At 35.2% G+C, this 19,672-nt stretch overlaps 3 protein-coding genes across 7 annotated transcripts; 2 read left to right on the top strand and 1 right to left on the bottom strand.

Moving 5' to 3' along the window:
* The first annotated feature begins 240 nt into the window (after window positions 1-240).
* LOC106360982 (chromatin remodeling protein EBS) lies at window positions 241-2,660 on the top strand. Of its 2 annotated transcripts, none has more exons than XM_048738805.1 (5): window positions 241-555; window positions 1,245-1,587; window positions 1,653-1,721; window positions 1,815-1,984; window positions 2,314-2,660. In XM_048738805.1, exons 1-5 carry the CDS (start codon window positions 459-461, stop codon window positions 2,424-2,426), a joined length of 792 nt encoding a protein of 263 aa, XP_048594762.1. In that variant the 5' UTR covers window positions 241-458; the 3' UTR covers window positions 2,427-2,660. The 2 variants fall into 2 exon arrangements, with proteins under 2 accessions (XP_048594762.1, XP_013656124.2); XM_013800670.3 differs by having other exon boundaries at window positions 246-555; window positions 1,815-1,953.
* Window positions 2,661-2,732: 72 nt separating this feature from the next.
* On the bottom strand, window positions 2,733-6,388 carry LOC106360979 (protein STRUBBELIG-RECEPTOR FAMILY 8). The gene is made up of 12 exons (XM_013800666.3): window positions 6,086-6,388; window positions 5,722-5,854; window positions 5,545-5,616; window positions 5,390-5,455; window positions 5,242-5,313; window positions 5,090-5,161; window positions 4,948-5,019; window positions 4,792-4,857; window positions 4,651-4,716; window positions 3,492-4,559; window positions 3,239-3,395; window positions 2,733-3,159 (listed from the first exon to the last, which is right to left on the bottom strand). Exons 1-12 carry the CDS (start codon window positions 6,210-6,212, stop codon window positions 3,007-3,009), a joined length of 2,124 nt encoding a protein of 707 aa, XP_013656120.2. The 5' UTR covers window positions 6,213-6,388; the 3' UTR covers window positions 2,733-3,006.
* A 7,887-nt stretch (window positions 6,389-14,275) lies between these two features.
* LOC106360984 (calcium permeable stress-gated cation channel 1) lies at window positions 14,276-17,951 on the top strand. Of its 4 annotated transcripts, XM_013800672.3 has the most exons (10): window positions 14,320-14,387; window positions 14,527-14,624; window positions 14,793-15,145; window positions 15,228-15,386; window positions 15,474-15,609; window positions 15,704-15,805; window positions 15,890-16,009; window positions 16,082-16,503; window positions 16,575-17,145; window positions 17,225-17,951. In XM_013800672.3, the coding sequence occupies exons 3-10, from the start codon at window positions 14,832-14,834 to the stop codon at window positions 17,726-17,728; spliced, it is 2,328 nt and encodes a 775-aa protein (XP_013656126.2). In that variant the 5' UTR covers window positions 14,320-14,387; window positions 14,527-14,624; window positions 14,793-14,831; the 3' UTR covers window positions 17,729-17,951. The 4 variants fall into 4 exon arrangements, with proteins under 4 accessions (XP_013656127.2, XP_013656126.2, XP_048594760.1 ...); XM_013800673.3 differs by lacking the exon at window positions 14,527-14,624 and having other exon boundaries at window positions 14,276-14,387; XM_048738804.1 differs by lacking the exon at window positions 14,320-14,387 and having other exon boundaries at window positions 14,541-14,576.
* The last annotated feature ends 1,721 nt before the right edge of the window (window positions 17,952-19,672 follow it).

Raw genomic sequence — 19,672 nt, 5'->3', positions numbered from 1 at the left:
GAAACGGATGGAGTATTTACTAGACTATTCAAAATCTTTGTCCCGATTCACCCAACTTAAGAAAATAACATTTATATATAGTAAAAAAATCTAAAATAAATATTTAATTAATCTCGGATTAATTGATCTGGTACTAAAACTCGAACAAAGAAAAAAAAAACACAATGCCGAAAATTAGTTAATAAAAGATAAATAGTGAAAATAACTAAAAAGAAAATGACAAAAAATAATAAATTTCCCTTGACAAGAGCTAAACCTCTCAAATTGCAAATGACTCATCTTCTTCACCTAGAGAGAATCTAGGGTTCCAGATTTACTCTGAAACTTGATCTTCTTCTTGCCATCGATATACACATCCTACATCTTTCTTAACCCATCAATCTCTCTGTACATTTCAAAGGTACAGAGACCAACAAAAACCCTACCTTTATTCCAGCTTAGCAGCAGCCCTAGCTTCCATGGCGAAAACTCGACCCGGTGTCCCCTCAAAGATCAAAACTGGGAGGAAGGAGCTCGACACGTATACCATCAAAGGCACCAACAAAGTTGTGAGAGGTAGCCTCACTTGTAAAGCTGTACACTTTGGCAACTTAGCGTTGAGTATATGGTGGAGTCTTTAGATATGTTTGATAGCTTTAGATTCTCCATTGTTTCATTAGTAGATAAGTGTTTGTGCTATGCAATTGAGCAAAATTTTGATCTTTGGTTGCTCTCTTTTTTCAAAATGGAGAATTGTTTTGGTTTGGGCTTCTTTTATGTAAATTTAGTAACTTTTTATGTAAAAATTGAGTTAACTGTGAAATATAGACTATACTTTTGTTTGTTATGTTACATTGATGCAAAGTATGTGTGTTTTCTGTGGGAAAGATCTTGCATTTACTTAGAGCTCTGCTCTTTGCTTGTTACTAGATGAAGAAGAGTAAATGTTTACTTAATATTTACAACTAGTAATTTTTTTTTTTAATTTATTGCAAGCTTCTTATGGTGCTTGTTTTACTCTGTCTAGCTTCTACAATGTGAGTTAGATATGTTATCTATCTAGTAATAGTGGGCATTATGAAGAAGAGTGAATTTATACTTACTATTTACAACTAATAATTGATTTTAAAAAAAATTTATTGCAAGCTTCTTATGGTGCTTGTTATACTCTGTGTAGACTATAGAATGTGAGTTAGATATGTTATCTATCTAGTAATAGTGGGCATTATGAGCTGTGAAGTAATCTTTGAGGTTGTTCCCTGCAGCTGGAGACTATGTGTTGATGCGTCCCTCTGATGCTGGTAAGCCACCGTACGTGGCCCGTGTTGAGAAGATCGAAGCGGATGCCAGGAACAATGTGAAGGTGCACTGTCGGTGGTATTACCGCCCTGAGGAGTCTCTTGGTGGTAGGAGACAGTTCCATGGAGCTAAAGAGCTTTTCTTGTCTGACCATTTCGACGTTCAAAGCGCACACACCATTGAAGGAAAATGCATTGTTCACACCTTCAAGAACTACACTAGGCTTGAGAACGTTGGGGCGGAGGATTATTATTGTAGGTTCGAGTACAAGGCTGCTACTGGCGCGTTTACCCCTGACCGTGTTGCTGTGTAAGTAGATGAGTAATCACTTCAGTAACATATCCATGATTTTTATTAATTTTTTGGTGGTGAAGGTACTGCAAATGTGAAATGCCTTATAATCCAGACGATCTCATGGTGCAATGTGACGGCTGCAAAGACTGGTAAATGTTGATATTTTGTGTCTCTTTTATTAGCTTCTGTTTCTGGTATCCTTTGTTAGTGATGGTAAGAGTTGCAATTTTTGATGGGTGTAGGTATCATCCAGCATGTGTTGGCATGACGACAGAAGAAGCAAAGCTGCTTGATCACTTTGCATGTGCTGAATGCAGTTCTGATGACGATGTCAAGAAATCACAGAACGGGTTTGCTGCATCTCCAGCTGATGATGTCAAGGTTCGTTTGTATCTCTCTTTAGTCATTGCATGTGTAAATGTTCTATTAGTTTTATAACACTAGCTTCTGCTGCCGTTCTGTGTGCAACCTTGTCCTATCAGTTCAATTTGATGGTGCTTTGCTGAGTGTGAAAGATACAATTCTTGGTTCTGTCTGGATTTGTTATTTGCTTAACGTTGCTCCTGTTCTAACTGCAAAACATTCTGTCTGCTAACGTTATCAATAAGCCATTTTGTTATGTTTTTACTTCCAAGAACTTGAGAGACACTTGTGTACAGGAAAACTCTTCTTCTTTCTTGTTTTATGTTTTGTGCTCAGAATCTTGTGGCTGATGTTAACAATGACATTTGTTGTCTTCAGGTGGAAGCAAAGCGCAGGAAAAGATAATGGCGAGGTTCCCAAGGGTGAAAGCCACAGAGGGGATAATGGCAAGTTATATGACTTGGAAGCTCTTTGGTGCATATTTTTATTAAGTTAGGATTATCTTGTCTGTTGTCGTCGTGGTTGTGATGATATCTATGGTGCGTTCCAAAACTAAGACAAATGTGAAAAAAAAAAAAAGAGAGATGGGAGAGACAAGCTATGTTGGCAAAAGTCAGTTGTATAGACTTTTCCGTGGGGTGTTAATTTAACTTTAGGTCTGTTTATTGTGTTCTGTTGTTTCGACAAGTTCTGGTGCAAGAGCGGTTCTGTCTTTGGGTCTTCTATCTCCCATTTTCTTAATCCTGTTGGCAATCTTGAAATATTTTCTTCTAAATTATTCAACAAACAAAAAAGAGAGAACACTGCAACAGAAAGTCTCAGATTGATTTATTGTTTCTTGGACAAAAAGAAAGAATAAGACATGAACAAAACATGATATAACAGACTCTTATGTACTCTGATTTTTTCCTCCCTCACAAAACAAAGTTTCATACTTTTTTTGACCTGAACCAAGATGTTTACTCTTTACCTCTCTGTCACATCCTTTGGTTCAGAGTCATGTATTGCGCAAAACTTTCTCCCTCTTGAGTTTTGGAGCTTCTTTTTAGCTTCCAATGATAGAATTATTACTCAGAAAGAGAAATCCATGTGGTCATGTTCAGGTGTCCTGTAAGAAAATCCATTGTCATCACTAGATCTTCGTTTGACTACACTTGCTCGTTGAACCAACCTCACCAGCTGTTGCACCACCTCTGACATTGGAGGCCTGAACTCTGGCTCCGGCTACAATTAACAACAAAAAGAGAAGAAGATGGTTACTTCACCAAAACAATTTCATTTTCTTAGAGATGGTATAAGTTACCTGAATACAAAGAGCAATGATATCCGCAAAACGAGACAGTGACTTAGCTGGATACATGCCATTAAGCGAAGGATCAACCATTTTAGACAAAGCATCTATATCATGTAGCTGCGGTGTCGCCCATCTCACTAATGATTGCTCTGCTCTCGTCCTCGAGCTACCAAACACACACACAAAGCAAAAGAAAACTGAATCAATGGCTCTTTTTGTGGGTTGACATTAGATTAAAAAAAAAAGAAGAAAAATATAGAACCTGTCAAGAGGCTTCCGACCAGTTAAGAGCTCAAGCATGACTACTCCAAAAGTGTACACATCACTTTTAACAGTATAGATCCCAGACAATGCAAACTCTGGAGCGCTGTATCCAAATGAACCCACCATTTGAGTTGAGACCCGTCTCTCAGTGTTAGGATTCAAAGCAGCTAACCCACAGTCTGATAAGTGAGGGTTTAGCTCTTCATCTAGCAATATATTCGCTGACTTGAAGTTCCTATGTACAATCGAAGGCAAGCAAACCTCATGCAAGTACTCTAGAGCTTTAGCAGTCCCAAGCGCCACTTTAACACGCGCGTTCCAAGTCAAGTTCATGCTTCTTTCATCATTCAAGTGAAGCATATCGTCTAGATTCCCATTTCCAACGTACTCATAGACCAGAAGACGTTGGCCGTGCTCGGTGCAGTATCCAGCCAAGGGAACAATGTTCGGATGCCTTAACCTCGACATGTTGGAAACAGCTTCTAAGAAATTATCTTCTTCTTGTAACGAAAGCGCTGCGTTATCAATCTTCTTGATCGCCATTACCTTTCCATTGGGGAACTCTGCTCTGTAGACGCGGCCTAGAGATCCTTCACCGATGATGTTTTCTTGGCTAAAGCTGTTTGTTGCTACTTGGAGAGAGGAGACGGTGTATGGTGAAGCAGTGATTGGAGATCTCATTCTACTTATAGACCCGTTTTTCATTACCCTATCAACCGTTACTTTCTCTGCGGGCGAAGACTGCAAGTCTTTAACTCTCTGCTCTTGCACTTCGGTTGTTCCACTAAGAGGGAGACTTCTTTGAGAAGCTCTTTTTGTGCTTCCTCCAACTTTCTTTCTCTTCTTATGAAGGCATAGGTAAAGAACAAGTGCTATGATGCCAGCAACGAACAGAGAACCGAAGACTATACCAGTGACTACTCCACCAGACAATCCCTTGTCAGAAGACTTCCCTTCAGCTTTAGGGCTGTTTTTGTGTTTCTTAGAACCAGAAGGTTTCCTTTTTTTGTCAGGTCTTTCTGGTTGAGGAGATGCAGGGGCATTCTCAAAGGAGTTACCATCATAGCTGTTACATATTGGAATGTGAAAGGCTTAAAACAAAAACTGAAAGAATACTCCAAAGTAAAGAAAGTAACAGATTGTTATTGAGAACTTACATTAAGGTCTTGATAGAGGTGAGCTCCTTAGGTATGGATCCATTAAAATGATTGTTTGCAACATTTCTGCCAAAGAAAACATATAAGGATGGGGAGACAACACATTCGTTCCTTTTGTCTATCTAAAATTGAGAAACTTACAGAGTTGTCAAAGGCAAACCGGAGAGTACATCAATGGTACCTGTCAACTCATTGTTCTGAACATAGCTGTCAAGAATGAAGATATCATCATCATTATGAATCTCTTTTTGCATTTTTTGATTCTCGTTGCAACAAAGGAAGTTTAAAAGAACTCACAGAGCGGAAAGTTGGGATACTGTACTCAAAGAACTCGGAAGATCGCCACTGAAGTTGTTGTGAGAAAGATCCCTGAACAAAGCAACAATAAGATCAATGGCCGACTGGAACCAGAGATATCATTATCATAAAGAGATCTTACAAGGTTGAAAGTGACTTATTATCAGCAAAGATATCTCCTATCGACATTGAAAGTGAATTACCACTCACGTTCCTATAAAATAACATTTCAAAACTTTAACACACAAGAAGAAGAGTTGTGCTAAGTCTCACGATTTAAAATGTCAAACTCACATGTAAGTAAGAGAAGCCATAGCAGATATGGAGTATGGAAGGTTACCACTTAAGTTGTTTCTCGCCAAGTTTCTGCATTGCATTTTCTTTCAGCTGTTAGTTTAAGACTGAACACTGAGACTAAGTACTATAAAGAACACATCATTACAGGCTTGTGAGATTCGGTGGCAGTTGATATGGAAGTGTATCATGAATGCTGTTTCCGCTAACATCCCTGTATCAAAGTGAAAGAGGTCTAATGTTATCAAATCAAATCCTCATAACAGAACAAAGATCACACAAACAAAAACAAAAAGACAGTACAATTTTCTGAGTGACATAAGGTCTGAGAGCAAGTATCCAAGAGTGCCAGAGACTCCTGAATCCGATATGTCTCTGTTAAAACCCACAAGGGAAAACAAGAACATTATAAGACACTCAAGAATCATCAATGCCAAAAGTGAAAAGAAACAAAAAGAAAAAAGGGGTGGTTTCTTTTACATAGAGACAACTGCTGAGCCCTCACAAGTAATCCCTTTCCATGACTCTCCACATGGATCACCACCTCCATTCTTCCAACTGGTTAGCTGTGAAGGACTATTCAGTGAAGTATACAAAACCTGAAGGGCTTGCACTGCAATAACACCAATGAGAAGAGAACAAACAACTCATGAGTCAGAAACCCCAATCAAGGATCTTTCATAAAGCTTACAACTTTATCTAAAGTCATCCACTTTCAGGAAGACACAAAGAAACCCAGAAAATCTCAGGTCTCAAATCATAAAGATCTCAAAAGAGACGACCACAATGAGGCTAAAAGACAGAACAGGTAAAGTCACAAAAGTCATAAAGATCAGTACTTTACCATCAGAAGGATCAGTAACACAGTGCACAACGGAGAATCCAGAGATCGCAGAGAAGATTAGAACCAAAACAGGGAACATAGCTCTATCTCCGGTAGCCATTGAGTGTCGGTGGTGATCACATTCCATTGCAGAGAAACGTTGCCATGAAAGCTCTAAAAGGGGAAAGCAAAAGTAAGGAGAGTGACAGAGAAGAAGAAGAATAGTTACTGTGGGAAGTTAAAAGCGTCGCCATTAAAGAAAGGTATAGGTAGTGACTAGAGAGAGAGAGAGAGAGAGAGGGAGATTTGAGTTAATGAAGAGAGAGAAGTTATTATTATTTTAAATTCAGGTTCATATTAATTTGATAAAAACTTACTTTAAGACTTCATTAGGCAAGATTTAGTGATATGATTGTATATAAGTGTTCTCTTGTTTTCGACACTAAGTATTACTTACAGTAGATGTCAAAAAAGTATTACAGTATATCAAAAATCAATGAATGATTGAGATGAAATTGTTGCTGAAGTTCTTGAGCAGTTGATGATTGATAGTATCTGACTATTGACTGGTGTTAGTGTCGGTGTGAGTTTGGAATTTTCTTTATATTTTTTTGTCCACATACTATAACATTTTGGAAGAATTAACTTTATTAAGCGTTTTAAAAATGAAAAGGTTTAATTTTTGGGGAATAAAAAAAGCTAGCAAACATCTGACTCGTGTTCTTTATGGGCTCTATTTGCCTTTCACTCTCAGTTTAGTTTGCTTTCTCCAAAGCTCTTTCTTAATCTCTCTACCTGTGCCCACTCTCACTTTTATGTTTCTGTTCGACCACGTTAACGAGTTAATTCCACACGTTTGGTCACCATTTGTTTGGTACATATCGCTGTCTCTCATTATGCAGTATTTTCGAAGTTTGAATACCATTTATGTTTTCATTACCAAATCGTATTCGGTTACCAACCAATCAAAGACATTATACGACCAGGATAAATTAATAAATCTTTTTTGACGTTGTGCATGCGTTTCTTTTTCCTATATATCATACTCCCTCGATTTTTTTAAATATAAATCATTTTAGAATTGTTCACATAGATTAAAAAAATAATTAATTTTTTATATTTTCTAAACAAAAACATCATTAATTATTTACCTAACTACAAATCAACAAATAATAAAATAAAAGCTATATTATTATTGGTCATATAACATTAAGTGTTAATAAATTTTACATAGAAAACCGAAAACGTCATATAATTTAGAACATAAAAATTTATCTAAAACGATTTATATTAAAAAATGAAGGGAGTATCTTTTTTTGATCACTTTCCTATATATCATATCTTAATGGTCGATGGTAAGAACTAAATGGATTTGTAAAAACTATAAATTTAATATTGACAGAATATACACAACTAACTCTTAGGTGTAAAATCCATGATAAAAACTAAGAAATGTTACTTTAACTGAAAATGTTAAGCATAAAGGTTAAAGATAACAGGATCAAACTATATTGAATCAGAATTTTTTTTAAAGAGGGTTAAGAGTGCTGTAATTGCAACAGAAATGAAAACGACATATATATTTGACAAAAAAAACGTGGGATAGTTTCCAGAAAACGACTAATAATAGAATGCAGATAGCGAAAAAGTATTGTCCACTCATGAAAACACGAATATTGTGTTACCTTTTGGCATGTTCTCGTGTTATATTATTTTGTGTACTCTTATGAAAAATATTATTCCTCTCAAGATATATTTTAATTCACAATGAGTAAATATAGAGATAAAAGGATTTATATTTAAAGCTGAAAGTGAAATCATATGTGTGGATCCAATCTGGCTACTAGCTTATAAACCTGTTCAGCTGTTCTTGTCAGCGAAGAAGAACGAACATCAATGATTAGTTAATGGAAATAACTTTTCCATTTTTACTGATAATTTCATTATACGTTTTCTATGTTTGTTAAATTTTATATTGAAGTTTGAATTCGAAGGATAGAGTTGTATAATAATGTAACATCCAACTAATGTGATGTAAAGCTAGGTTTGGTTTTGATTTCACTTTCAAAGAAAAGCAACACTAGTTGTAAAAGTTTTTTTTGTTGAATTTATTTAACATTTTTTTAAAAAAAATACGATCTTGCCAGTATATTAATTTCGTTGGACACAGTAAAACATATATGAGTTTCATATTCTAGTGTAGTTTTATTTTATTTGTCACATTTATAGATTTTTTTAATTCCCTATAACGATTAAATTAGACAATATAATTAAAGAAAGGGAAAATTTGTTAAAAATACACAGACTAATTTTCATTTGCTAATAAAATACACGAACTATTTTGGATCCCCGTTTAATACACGAACTAATTTACGTTGCCTAATAAATACACAAACTTTTGAAATTCACAGGTTTTACACATCGTTTTAGACGGCGTTAACTATATTTAACGGCAGTGACGACGGCGTTACTGTTTAATTAATATGTGTTTAATTTTGAAAATATTTTTTAAAAAATACACAAACTATTTTTTATTTGCTAATAAATTAAACGAACTATTTTTGGATCTCTGTTTAATAAACAAACTAATTTTGGTTTTCTATTAAATACACAAACTTTGAACTTGCAGATTTTACACATCGATTTAGACGATGTCAACTATGTTTAACAAAAGTGAAGACAATGTTTTAATTAAACAAGTGGTTTAACTGTGAAAAGCACGCTTATACTCAGCCAATTGAAATTAATTTGAGTTAGTTTCAATTCGAGTTTAACACTCTAATCTGTTCCAACCTCTTTTATTTTCTAAACTATGTTTTTTTTTCTTTACTTTGATTTCCCTTTATATCGATTCGAAGTGGAGTCGATTTTCATGTCGGGACAAAGGACGAAAAAACTACGTAATTTTAAACGAGTTTCTGATTTTGGAATTAGTTTAGTGTTATGCATTTCTAATTCTTGTTCTTCACTTTGATAGTAGTGATAATGATTCAAGGTTAATTTACACTATGATAAATAAGTTTAGTGTTATGAATTAAGTTATACATATATTCTTTCTACTATGATAAAAAGATTTGAAATTTCATCAAAAAAAATTATACTATGAAAGCGTAATGGAGAAGAAGCTAACAATACTCCCTCCGTTTTTTAATATAAGTCGTTTTAGAGAAATTTTTATGTTCCAAATTATATGACATTTTCGGCTTTCTATGTAAAATTTATTAACACCTAATGTTATATGACCAATGATAATATACCTTCTATTTTATTATTGGTTGATTTGTGGTTAGGTAAATAATTAATTATATTTTTGTTTAAGAAATATAAAAAATTAATGATTTTTTAATCTATGTCCACAATTCTAAAACAACTTGTATTTAAAACGAAGGGAGTATAATCTATCGGAGGACTTTTAAGAAATTTTTTCTTCAGAGTTTAACCACATGCTCAATTAAACACTAACATTGTCTTCACTTTTGCTAAACATAGTTGACTTCATCTAAATTGATGTGTAAAATCTGAAAATTTTAAAAGTTTGTGTATTTAATAGAAAAAAAAGTTTGTGTATTTAATAGAAAACAAAAATTAGTTTGTGTATTAAACAGTGATCCAAAATAGTTCGTGTATTTTATTAGAAAATGAAAAGTAGTTTGTGTATTTTCAAGAATTTTATTTTCACAATTTAAACATGTGTTAATTAAACATTAACGCCGTCTTCACGTCTGTTAAATATAGTTAACGTCGTCTAAAATGATATGTAAATTTGCGAATTTCAAAAGTTTATGTACTTAATAGGCAGTAAAAATTAGTTTGTGTATTTTATTAGGAAATAAAAATTAGTCTATGTATTTTTAAGAAATTTTCCATTAAAGAAACAGTTCTTGTCTATCTTCTGTATTCGTCTTTGGAAGAATCAACATTTTGCTTGTTTACTGACTCGAAGGATAGACTTTATTCTATGGAATGAAATCCCGTGATCTTGTTTCGATTCTTTTCAACGTAAATATATTAAAATAACGTAATTTCTGTCATAATCGAGCAAATAAAATAATACAAAGTGTTGCTTTGTTTTGATGCAAGACTTCAGATGACTATATAATCACATTCGGACTTCAAATTATTACAACTATTGTATATTCACATGTATAAATTAATTAGATGATGAGTAGTTAAGCCAGTCATGTCAAACAATAATTGTATATGTAGCAAGCTAAATTAAATTCACATTACACGTTTCATAAGTAAACCTTCTAACGAATTATGTTTGGAACTTTCATTTAGTGTTAATGTATCCAGGTGAATTCTACCAGGAATCACATTTAATGTTTGTATGTTCTTTGTTTTTCACGAAGAGGGTACTAACTTAAAACTAACACAAGAAGAAAAATTCTGTAAAATACATTGTTTTCCGGTAACGTAGAAACGAGTTATTGTATGTTTGTTTGGAAAGAAGTAATATTTGTTTGGAAAGAAAGAAGTAATACGAGTAATCTGTAAAATACTCATGTCAAAATGTAAAACCTTAAGTTCAAAAAAAAAAAAAATGTAAAACCTTACTGCTCATCAAAAATGAAAAACCATGTGCGATCGTTTGCGTCCAGCTTCGAAGGATATGAAATTTGGCAATCATAATATGTAACTCGGGCTATCTGGAAAGGGCCTTATTGGACTTCAGCCCAAAATAAATTGTTTGGTCACAAAACCGTTTTTAGAACTTTCTTTTCTCAATTTCGCAACATGTATCATGTCCGGAAAACTTCAAACCAACTTCGGGCTAAACCAATAAATTAGATGTGATTCTCATCATAATTTGTGAAGTCTGGAAAATATTTTAACAAATATAGAACATTGAAGCTAGTAATGTTTGTTTAGTTGTAATGTTAATCGAATCTTTTGATATCATTTTCTATATGTTACCGAATCAATTGGTCTTTGGTTATTATCAGAGTATATAGTGGGCTCCATTTTCGAATCCAAAAAATCCATGAAAAGTGAAAACATATTATGTGGTCGTGGCCACTACTAGACCATGTATTTTATTTACATAATGAATGACAAGTTGCTAAAGTCTAATTCCAAAGAAATATTCAATCATTCAACCAAATCTGTTTGGTGGACTATGAAAGAAGACACCAACTTCTTGAATAATTTTCAGCATAAAAAGCTAGGCCAAAATAATAGTGTTTTCAGCCACCACTTGCACGCTCATCGCGCTACAAACATGTGTGTGTGTGTCCCCACGTTAAACGCATGTCTTACCAAATCTTGAATACTACAGTACAGCCCTAATATGGGGGAAGTTTTTGTAACATTTTCGGCCCGTTACAAAGTCTTTGTTCGACTAACCTTTCGGCTTATAGCTACCAGTCAATAAATTCTCATTAAAAAATAACACAAAATATCAACATCAACGGCCGGAATTCGCCAGAACAATTGTGCGTTCTCATTATCAATAAAATAATTATTTACACAAATAATACCCAATGGAATAATACTAACACGCTCTCGTTTTCATTAATTGACGCTTTTTAATTATGAATTAAAAATATTTATTTATGTATCTATTTAAAATAAAAACATTATTAATTAAAACCCCAATTCAATAATAAATCAGTCTATATTATGCAAAGGATTATAAAATTTAATAGTTTTTTTTACCCAATTTTATTTTTAATAGTTTTACATTAGAAGTCGAAATCACCATCAAATTTAGAGTATTTAATGATTAATGAACAAAGTACACTACCTGTAAAGTAGCATTACTGAAAGAGTGAGGTACACAATGCATGGCACAAGACTGTAGAAGAAGCAAACCAGAGAATGAATATCAATGGATTCTTTAATATAGACAAAGAAAACCACTTTCCACAATTAGCAGCCCGACTAATAATAAATAAACAAATACGAAGAAAAAGTTGTCGGTTTGCTGTCAACATCACAATTGATTTAAAGCCTAATCACAAAGAAAGATGATTCAGAATTACTAAACTGATTCTTTTCAAATTGTTTATTAGTAGTAATTAGGTGAACGAACGTAAAGTAGCCTTTCACAACGGCACTAAGAATTAAAAAGAAAAAAAGAAAAATATAATAAATCCTACTATATAAAAGGGACTAAATTTAAGGCTTTTGAGACTATCCACCTCAGCCAAAATATTCTCATCCAAAAAGAATTAGAAATAAATATCATTTAGAAAATAATTAACTAACATATGACTTTTGATATTTCTAGAAATTTCAAATTCGTAACTGCTAATTTATTAATAGAATCATATATCTATATTGAATTATGTTCTATTTTTAATCGTTAGACATCAAGGGTAAATAAATTATTAATTTATAATATATGTAGTTTATAACTTTATATTGTAGTTATAAATAAAGAGAAAATAACCGGAGAGGGTGAAGAAACTCATGTAAAATTATGTAATTAAAATGGTAAAATAGTGAGTATGATGAGGTGAATCTAAGAAAATTTGTTGTACAAATTATGGTGCTTTCTTCGTCCACTATAATAATTTAAAATAAAATATATATTCACATAAATAAGTCAATATTTGTTGTTTTTTTTTGGTAAGATGTTAAGATTATCATTTTCTGAAAGGTTACACTGTTGTTTTTAAACAACTTATTACAATAAGGAAACAAAAATAACCAACAACAACTCAAGGTAAAAAAAGCCTTAAGGAGGTCTTATACAAAAAAGATAAAAAGAAGTAGAGAAAAGGAGAAAGAAGAACTTGCCGGGTAAGAGAGGAGACGGTCACGCATCATACGGTCGAGAGAGGCAAGGATGACTGATGAAGGTGAGGAGACAGCTGTGAACACACGAGCATTACGCTCTTTCCACATCAGGTAGATGGCTGACTGAAAGTAGAGCTTGATGACTGGAGTAGCATGCGTATCTGCGTTGACGCGAGGTTGATTGATCCAGGCTGCAACAGAGTGTATATCAGCCGGAGGAGAAATCTAAACTTCAGCAGCAAAATGCTTCCATATCAAGCGAGAGAAAAAACACTCAAAGAATAGATGATGGTGAGTCTCTATTTCCAGATTACAAAGGACGCATGTTCCTAAGACATTTAACCCCCAACGCCTCAAGCGATCCTTGGTTGGCAGTCTTCTCTGCAAAGCCAGCCATGATATAAACGCATTACGTGGAATATGTTCCTTGAACCAAATAGTCTTGTACCAATATTTATTGTTGATAGTGTTTATATTTTTTTCTGACGTTAGTATCCATATTTTTTAGTAAAGTGATCCAAAGAGATAAGTTTGTGGAGCTAACCAAACGAGGATTATAGTGTTTACTTTAGAAAAAGTAATAGGTTGAATGATAGATGGTGTGCGTGCTTTTTCACATGGAAATCTGCATATATATTAAAATTGTAAGATTTGAATCATAGAGAAAATATAGTGTATATGACTGAAGTTGGTCCATTCCGAAACTAAAAATGGCTAAAATTCTTCTTTGTCAAAATGCATAGATGTGAATCTTATATGAATAGAGTTCTCCATTGCTTATAGCAGTGTAATAAACTCCGTGTGTAAAGAAGAAGAAATGTTATATAAGTGAAAACAAAAAATTATGATTTTTTTTCTTGTGCCTATAGGCTCTTTGCAATTTGAAGAAGAAAGAACATATTGTGTGAAAATCTTTGGCTCGGTCAAATTTTATCCAGTTGTTTATAAAACTGTTTTTATCTGATTCATGTAATTTTTCAGTGTTGATTTAAAAGCCCAAAAAACCCATCTATACTGACTTTTTAATATTTTTTTTCTGTGATTTGAATTTAAAAAGAGATAAAACTTTCGATAAGTTATGTAAACTCATAACAAGTATTTAGCTTTAGAAAGCCTTTACATGTTTCAAACTTATAGTATATACATATATAATATTTAAAATTATGCATATAAAATATGTGTAAAATGTGACTAAATATGTTTTTCTTCTTTAATGTGTTAATCGTACTATACATAACATTATTTTAAAATTTCAAAAAGTTTATGTCACATACAAAAAACCCATCAATAAAAAATATAATTCTCCATCTACAACAAGAAAAATGAAAAATTATAAACATATAAATTTAAATTAAGAAAAACTAACATCGGAAAAACAAGAAATTAATGTAAAATAAAACAAACTGACAAATAATATTATAAATAAAATAAATTTATAAAACACAATCCGCGCGAAGCGCGGAAAAAATCTCTAGTAAATATAAATTGATAAACTTTTAGCAAAGCCAGTGAGCGTCACCAAGCAAAACTCTGGCCGTATTCTCCCCCTCCCATCTTCGTCTTCTTCTTCCTCGCGACTGTATGATCTCTTTCATCACCCACTCACTTAATAACTGCTTCTCTTATCAGTTCCATTATCTCAAAGCATCATCATCACCACAAAATTTAATAAAAAATATTCTGAAAAAAGTCTAACTTTTTTTTTTTTTTTTGGTTAGATTTTTGAGGCTTAGGTTGTGTGTTTGCTTGTAACAAAGCCACTGAAGAGGTTAAAGAGCAAGAAAGTTCTTAGCTTTTTACACTCCTCTTCTATAGGGTTTCTCTCTGTTTCCTTCTTCCGTCTGAAAGTTCAAAACTTTTATCCTTTTTGTGGAAATTAAAGTCTCTGGGTCTCATCAAAAATCAAGCTTTTTTAATTCCAAAGGCTTGGCCTTTCTGGGGTTCTGAATTGGTCAAGCTTTGCTGCTTCTTTGTATTTTTACAGGTTGAGTTCTTTTGGTTGAAGAAGCAAGGATATAAATAGATGGCTACACTTCAGGACATTGGTGTATCAGCTGGGATAAACATCCTGAGTGCATTCATTTTCTTCATAATCTTTGCAATTCTGAGGCTCCAGCCCTTTAACGACAGAGTTTACTTCTCCAAATGGTACCTCAAGGGGTTAAGAAGCAGCCCTACTCGTGGTGGCGCCTTTGTGCAGCGCTTTGTCAACCTTGACTTGAGGGCTTACTTGAAGTTCCTGAACTGGATGCCTCAGGCTCTCAAGATGCCTGAGCCTGAGCTCATCGATCATGCCGGTTTGGATTCTGTTGTGTATCTCAGGATTTACTGGCTGGGGTATGCCAACGCCTATGACCACTTTCTTCTCTTGTTAATGATCCTTTAAACATATCTCTTTTGGTTTCTTGATTATGTGCAGGCTTAAGATCTTTGCTCCAATAGCAGTGCTGGCCTGGGCAGTTCTTGTGCCGGTGAACTGGACAAACGACACATTGGAGTTGGCTAACCAGCTGAGGAATGTAACTTCGAGTGATATTGACAAATTATCTGTCTCAAATATCCCAGATTATTCAATGAGGTGCGTTAGACCTTACCACCATCTTGGGTCTTTTGTAAAGTTTTGAGCTATAACGTTTTGACTTTTTTCTGTTTTATTTTTGTCCAGGTTTTGGACGCATATAGTGATGGCATATGCATTTACAATCTGGACTTGTTATGTGTTGATGAAAGAGTATGAGACAATTGCTAACATGAGGCTCCAGTTTCTTGCATCAGAAGCTCGCCGACCTGACCAGTTCACTGTAAACTCTCTTTTTCTTTCCCCTTGGTTTAGTAACACTGAACAAAGTGTGAAGTTGTTGACATGGATCTAATATGTTGGGATTTGTGTGATAGGTTCTTGTAAGAAATGTACCTCCGGACGCAGATGAAACTGTTAGTGAATTGGTGGAGCACTTTTTCCTGGTCAATCACCCTGATCATTACTTAACTCATCAGGTACATTCCTTAGAAGCTTGAAGCTTCATGAGACTATTAGATGCTTCCTCGGTTCTTACTTTGTTGTATGAAAACAATATGTAGGTTGTATGCAATGCAAACAAGCTCGCTGATTTGGTGGAAAAGAAGAAGAAGCTGCAGAACTGGCTTGATTATTACCAGCTCAAATACGCTAGAAACAACACTCAGAGAATCATGGTGAAGGTACTTGATATCAACTCTCAAATCTTCATATATTTATTTTCTTCTGTTATCTTAATTATCTTCATCAACCAGCTTGGCTTCCTTGGTCTCTGGGGACAAAGAGTGGATGCAATAGACCACTACATAGCTGAAATAGACAAAACATCAAAAGAGATTGCTAAAGAAAGAGAAGAAGTGGTGAATGATCCCAAGTCCATAATGCCAGCAGCTTTTGTCTCCTTCAAAACTCGTTGGGCCGCTGCTGTCTGCGCTCAAACCCAACAGACCCGGAACCCGACCCAATGGCTAACCGAATGGGCTCCAGAGCCTCGTGATGTCTATTGGCCCAATCTCGCTATACCATACGTCGCTCTCACCGTGAGAAGGCTGTTAATGCACGTTGCCTTCTTCTTCCTAACCTTCTTCTTCATCGTACCAATAGCCTTTGTTCAGTCCCTCGCTACCATCGAAGGGATTGTGAAAGTTGCACCCTTCTTGAAAGTCATCGTTGAGGAGTAAGTCTCTTCACATTCTCTGTTCTTGAATCTTGACTTCGAATAAACTGAGACATTACTATTGGATGCAGTGATTTCATGAAGTCAGTGATACAAGGTTTTCTCCCTGGTATAGCATTGAAGCTCTTCCTCATCTTTCTACCGTCCATCCTCATGATCATGGCCAAGTTCGAAGGCTTTACATCCATCTCATCCTTAGAGAGACGCTCAGCGTTTCGTTACTACATCTTCAACTTCGTGAACGTCTTTCTCGCTAGCGTTATCACCGGAGCCGCCTTTGAACAGCTCAGCGCTTTCCTCAACCAGTCCCCAAACCAAATCCCCAAGACCATAGGTGTTGCCATACCGATGAAAGCGACGTTCTTCATCACGTACATAATGGTCGACGGTTGGGCGGGAGTAGCTGGAGAGATCCTGATGCTGAAGCCTCTGGTTATGTTCCATCTCAAGAACACGTTCTTGGTCAAGACTGAGAAAGACAGAGAGGAGGCGATGGATCCAGGAAGCATTGGTTTTAATACCGGAGAGCCGAGGATACAGCTTTACTTCCTTCTCGGTCTTGTCTACGCTCCTGTGACGCCGATGCTTCTTCCTTTCATCTTGATCTTCTTTGCACTTGCTTACATTGTGTATCGTCATCAAGTAAGTTTCCTCTCTTGCTACTTACTTACTCAACTTTCTTCAGTTTTTGGTTTTGAAGGTGATTCTTGTTTCTTGTCAGATCATAAATGTATACAACCAAGAATACGAGAGCGCTGCAGCGTTTTGGCCAGACGTTCACGGACGTGTCATAGCGGCGTTGATAATATCTCAGGTGCTTCTCATGGGTCTGTTGGGGACTAAACACGCTGCGTTAGCTGCACCCTTTCTCATCGCTTTGCCTGTGCTCACCATCGGTTTCCACCGCTTCTGCAAAGGCCGTTACGAGCCGGCGTTCGTCAGGTACCCTTTGCAGGAAGCTAAGATGAAAGATACGTTGGAGAGCGCGAGGGAGCCGAACCTGAACCTGAAAGGGTACTTGCAGAGTGCTTACGTTCATCCGGTTTTCAAAGGAGGTGAAGATGATGATGATGATGATGACTATGGTGATGATAAGCTCGGGAAGTTTGAGGACGAAGCCATCATCGTTCCAACCAAACGTCAGTCGCGGAGGAATACTCCGGCTCCTAGCAGAATCAGTGGAGAGTCTTCGCCGTCTTTGCCCTTTAGTGGTAAAGAAGTCTAGAGAGGCGTTTTTCAAAAAGAGATGGTTTTACAAGTATATATACATATGGTACTTTCTACATGTACATAGAGAGAGATAAGAGGATATGTGAGCTGAGTGTTTGCCTATGCTTGGTTCATAAAGTATTTGTGCTGTGAATTAGAGACCTTAAGGGTTCTTTTGTGTTGCGTGCAACTTCAAATCTTTGTAGTCTTTGGACAAACCCTTTTTTTTTTTACCATCAGATGAATGTGTCTGTGAAAGCAGTTTATGATCGTTACTAACGAAACTGGCAGAGCTGTTAGGCTATTTTCTTGACAAAAGAGTGATAAATAATAAGACAAAAACAGAACAATAACGTACATATTGACAACTAAACTATTGACAGCTGAGTGGCAACAAAGATAATGTGTTCAGTGCTCATGTGATGAAATTTTAAATAAAACAACTATCATAAAGTTGAAATCCAAAACAACCTTAAAAGGGAATAAGGGAATGTCACAAGAGTTGAAATTAAAAAAATAAAATAAATATATTGAAAGCATTTAGAACCTACAATAGTTACTCGAATTCTCCACATAGTCGACAGAGGTGCGACAAAAACTAGGATGCTTAAGCCCTCCCAGTCCCTGAATATAGACTCTTTTGACAGTGTTCCTCTCAATATTGTAGAACCAAACGCAAGAGTTCCAACGGAAGAGTTCCACGAGTAGACAAGTTCCCCAGTACGAGTCATTCCAACACACTTGGTAGACACGAGTATCTTCTCCTCCAAAGGAGACGACAATACATAGCTATGCTTGGACCATTTATGATTTCCAGCATCTTCTAGTACCCACAACACAAGTTCTTGTTCAACCCGATGTGAACCTAGTTTATCTTTGTAGTTGAACAAAGTTGAATGACCAGTATAATAAGCACTAGGCTTTGGTAACATGTCTTCATCTTTGTTAATAAAACTGAACTTCTCTGACCTAACATCAAAGCAAACTATCACACAAGACCCTTCCAGCTTACCCTCAAAATACAAAACACCATTTATGCATATATCACCATATACATCACCATCACCATCCTCCTTAAAATTGAATTCGGATTCGGGTTCGAGCTTTCTCCACAAACGTTTTCCAGACTCCAATGTCAAAATCCAATAAGTAATGGGTGTAAAGAAGTCCATGTTCATATTCATACACAACACTTTGAACTGTTTTCCCATAGGATCATAGCGTCAGTATATTCTCCTGGGAGTGTCTTTTTGATATCTAGGCACTTTGGGTAATGCTCGGAATTTTCCCTTGGCAAGGTTACAAATAACCTGCGCTTGTTTTCTTCCCCATCCCAGAATCAAGACCAATCCTCATAGTATAGTATTCTATGGTTTCTTCATGGTTACTATTAATTTTAAGGTTTCATGAGACTGAAGTCTAATGCCAGTAAATTAGAATAAAAACATGTGCTTGATACAAAAAATTAAAGCTATTTTATTTTCTTTAAAAACGAACTCGAGTACAAACAAGATGCTAGATTCACTTCAGCCGACTTCTCTCTTACTCCTCAATCCTCATTGACTTGACTGGTCAAAACCAATTTTCTTACCATCAGGTGAATGTGTCTGTGAAAACGGTTTACAATCGTAACCAACGAAACTGGGCAGAGCTGTACGGCTATTTTGTTGAAAGAGTGATAAATAACTTATTATTATTGAAAACGAAACTCTTCACAACTGAGTGACAACAAAGACAAAACAAGTATGTTCGATCAATGCTCGTGGTGGTTAAGTTTAGATCAAAAACTTTCGTAAATTTGAAATCCAAACAAATATTAAAAGGAACAATGTCACAAGAGTTGAAATTTAAATCTAGTCTCAAGTAAATATAATATATGAACTTCAGTTATATAAAGGGCAATTGTCAATAATAGCATCTTTTGAAGTTTATGTCTCAAAAATAGCACTAGAAGGAGAAA

This window comes from Brassica napus, chromosome A8, assembly GCF_020379485.1.
Source record: "Brassica napus cultivar Da-Ae chromosome A8, Da-Ae, whole genome shotgun sequence".
Lineage (NCBI taxonomy): Eukaryota > Viridiplantae > Streptophyta > Magnoliopsida > Brassicales > Brassicaceae > Brassica > Brassica napus.
This window is presented reverse-complemented; position numbering and strand designations above follow the sequence as displayed.

What these genes read in the sequence shown, in the direction of transcription:
- LOC106360982 (XM_048738805.1), top strand. Translation starts at nt 459, where the DNA reads ATGGCGAAAACTCGACCCGGTGTCCCCTCAAAGATCAAAACTGGGAGG. An exon ending in TGTGACGGCTGCAAAGACTG is followed by an intron (nt 1,722 to 1,814) that starts GTAAATGTTGAT and finishes TGATGGGTGTAG; the next exon opens with GTATCATCCAGCATGTGTTG. An exon ending in TCTCTCTTTAGTCATTGCAT is followed by an intron (nt 1,985 to 2,313) that starts GTGTAAATGTTC and finishes TGTTGTCTTCAG; the next exon opens with GTGGAAGCAAAGCGCAGGAA.
- LOC106360979 (XM_013800666.3), bottom strand. Translation starts at nt 6,212, where the DNA reads ATGGAATGTGATCACCACCGACACTCAATGGCTACCGGAGATAGAGCT. An exon ending in CTTATGTCACTCAGAAAATT is followed by an intron (nt 5,456 to 5,544) that starts GTACTGTCTTTT and finishes ACTTTGATACAG; the next exon opens with GGATGTTAGCGGAAACAGCA. An exon ending in AATAAGTCACTTTCAACCTT is followed by an intron (nt 5,020 to 5,089) that starts GTAAGATCTCTT and finishes TGCTTTGTTCAG; the next exon opens with GGATCTTTCTCACAACAACT.
- LOC106360984 (XM_013800673.3), top strand. Translation starts at nt 14,832, where the DNA reads ATGGCTACACTTCAGGACATTGGTGTATCAGCTGGGATAAACATCCTG. An exon ending in TTGAAAGTCATCGTTGAGGA is followed by an intron (nt 16,504 to 16,574) that starts GTAAGTCTCTTC and finishes TATTGGATGCAG; the next exon opens with TGATTTCATGAAGTCAGTGA. An exon ending in ACATTGTGTATCGTCATCAA is followed by an intron (nt 17,146 to 17,224) that starts GTAAGTTTCCTC and finishes GTTTCTTGTCAG; the next exon opens with ATCATAAATGTATACAACCA.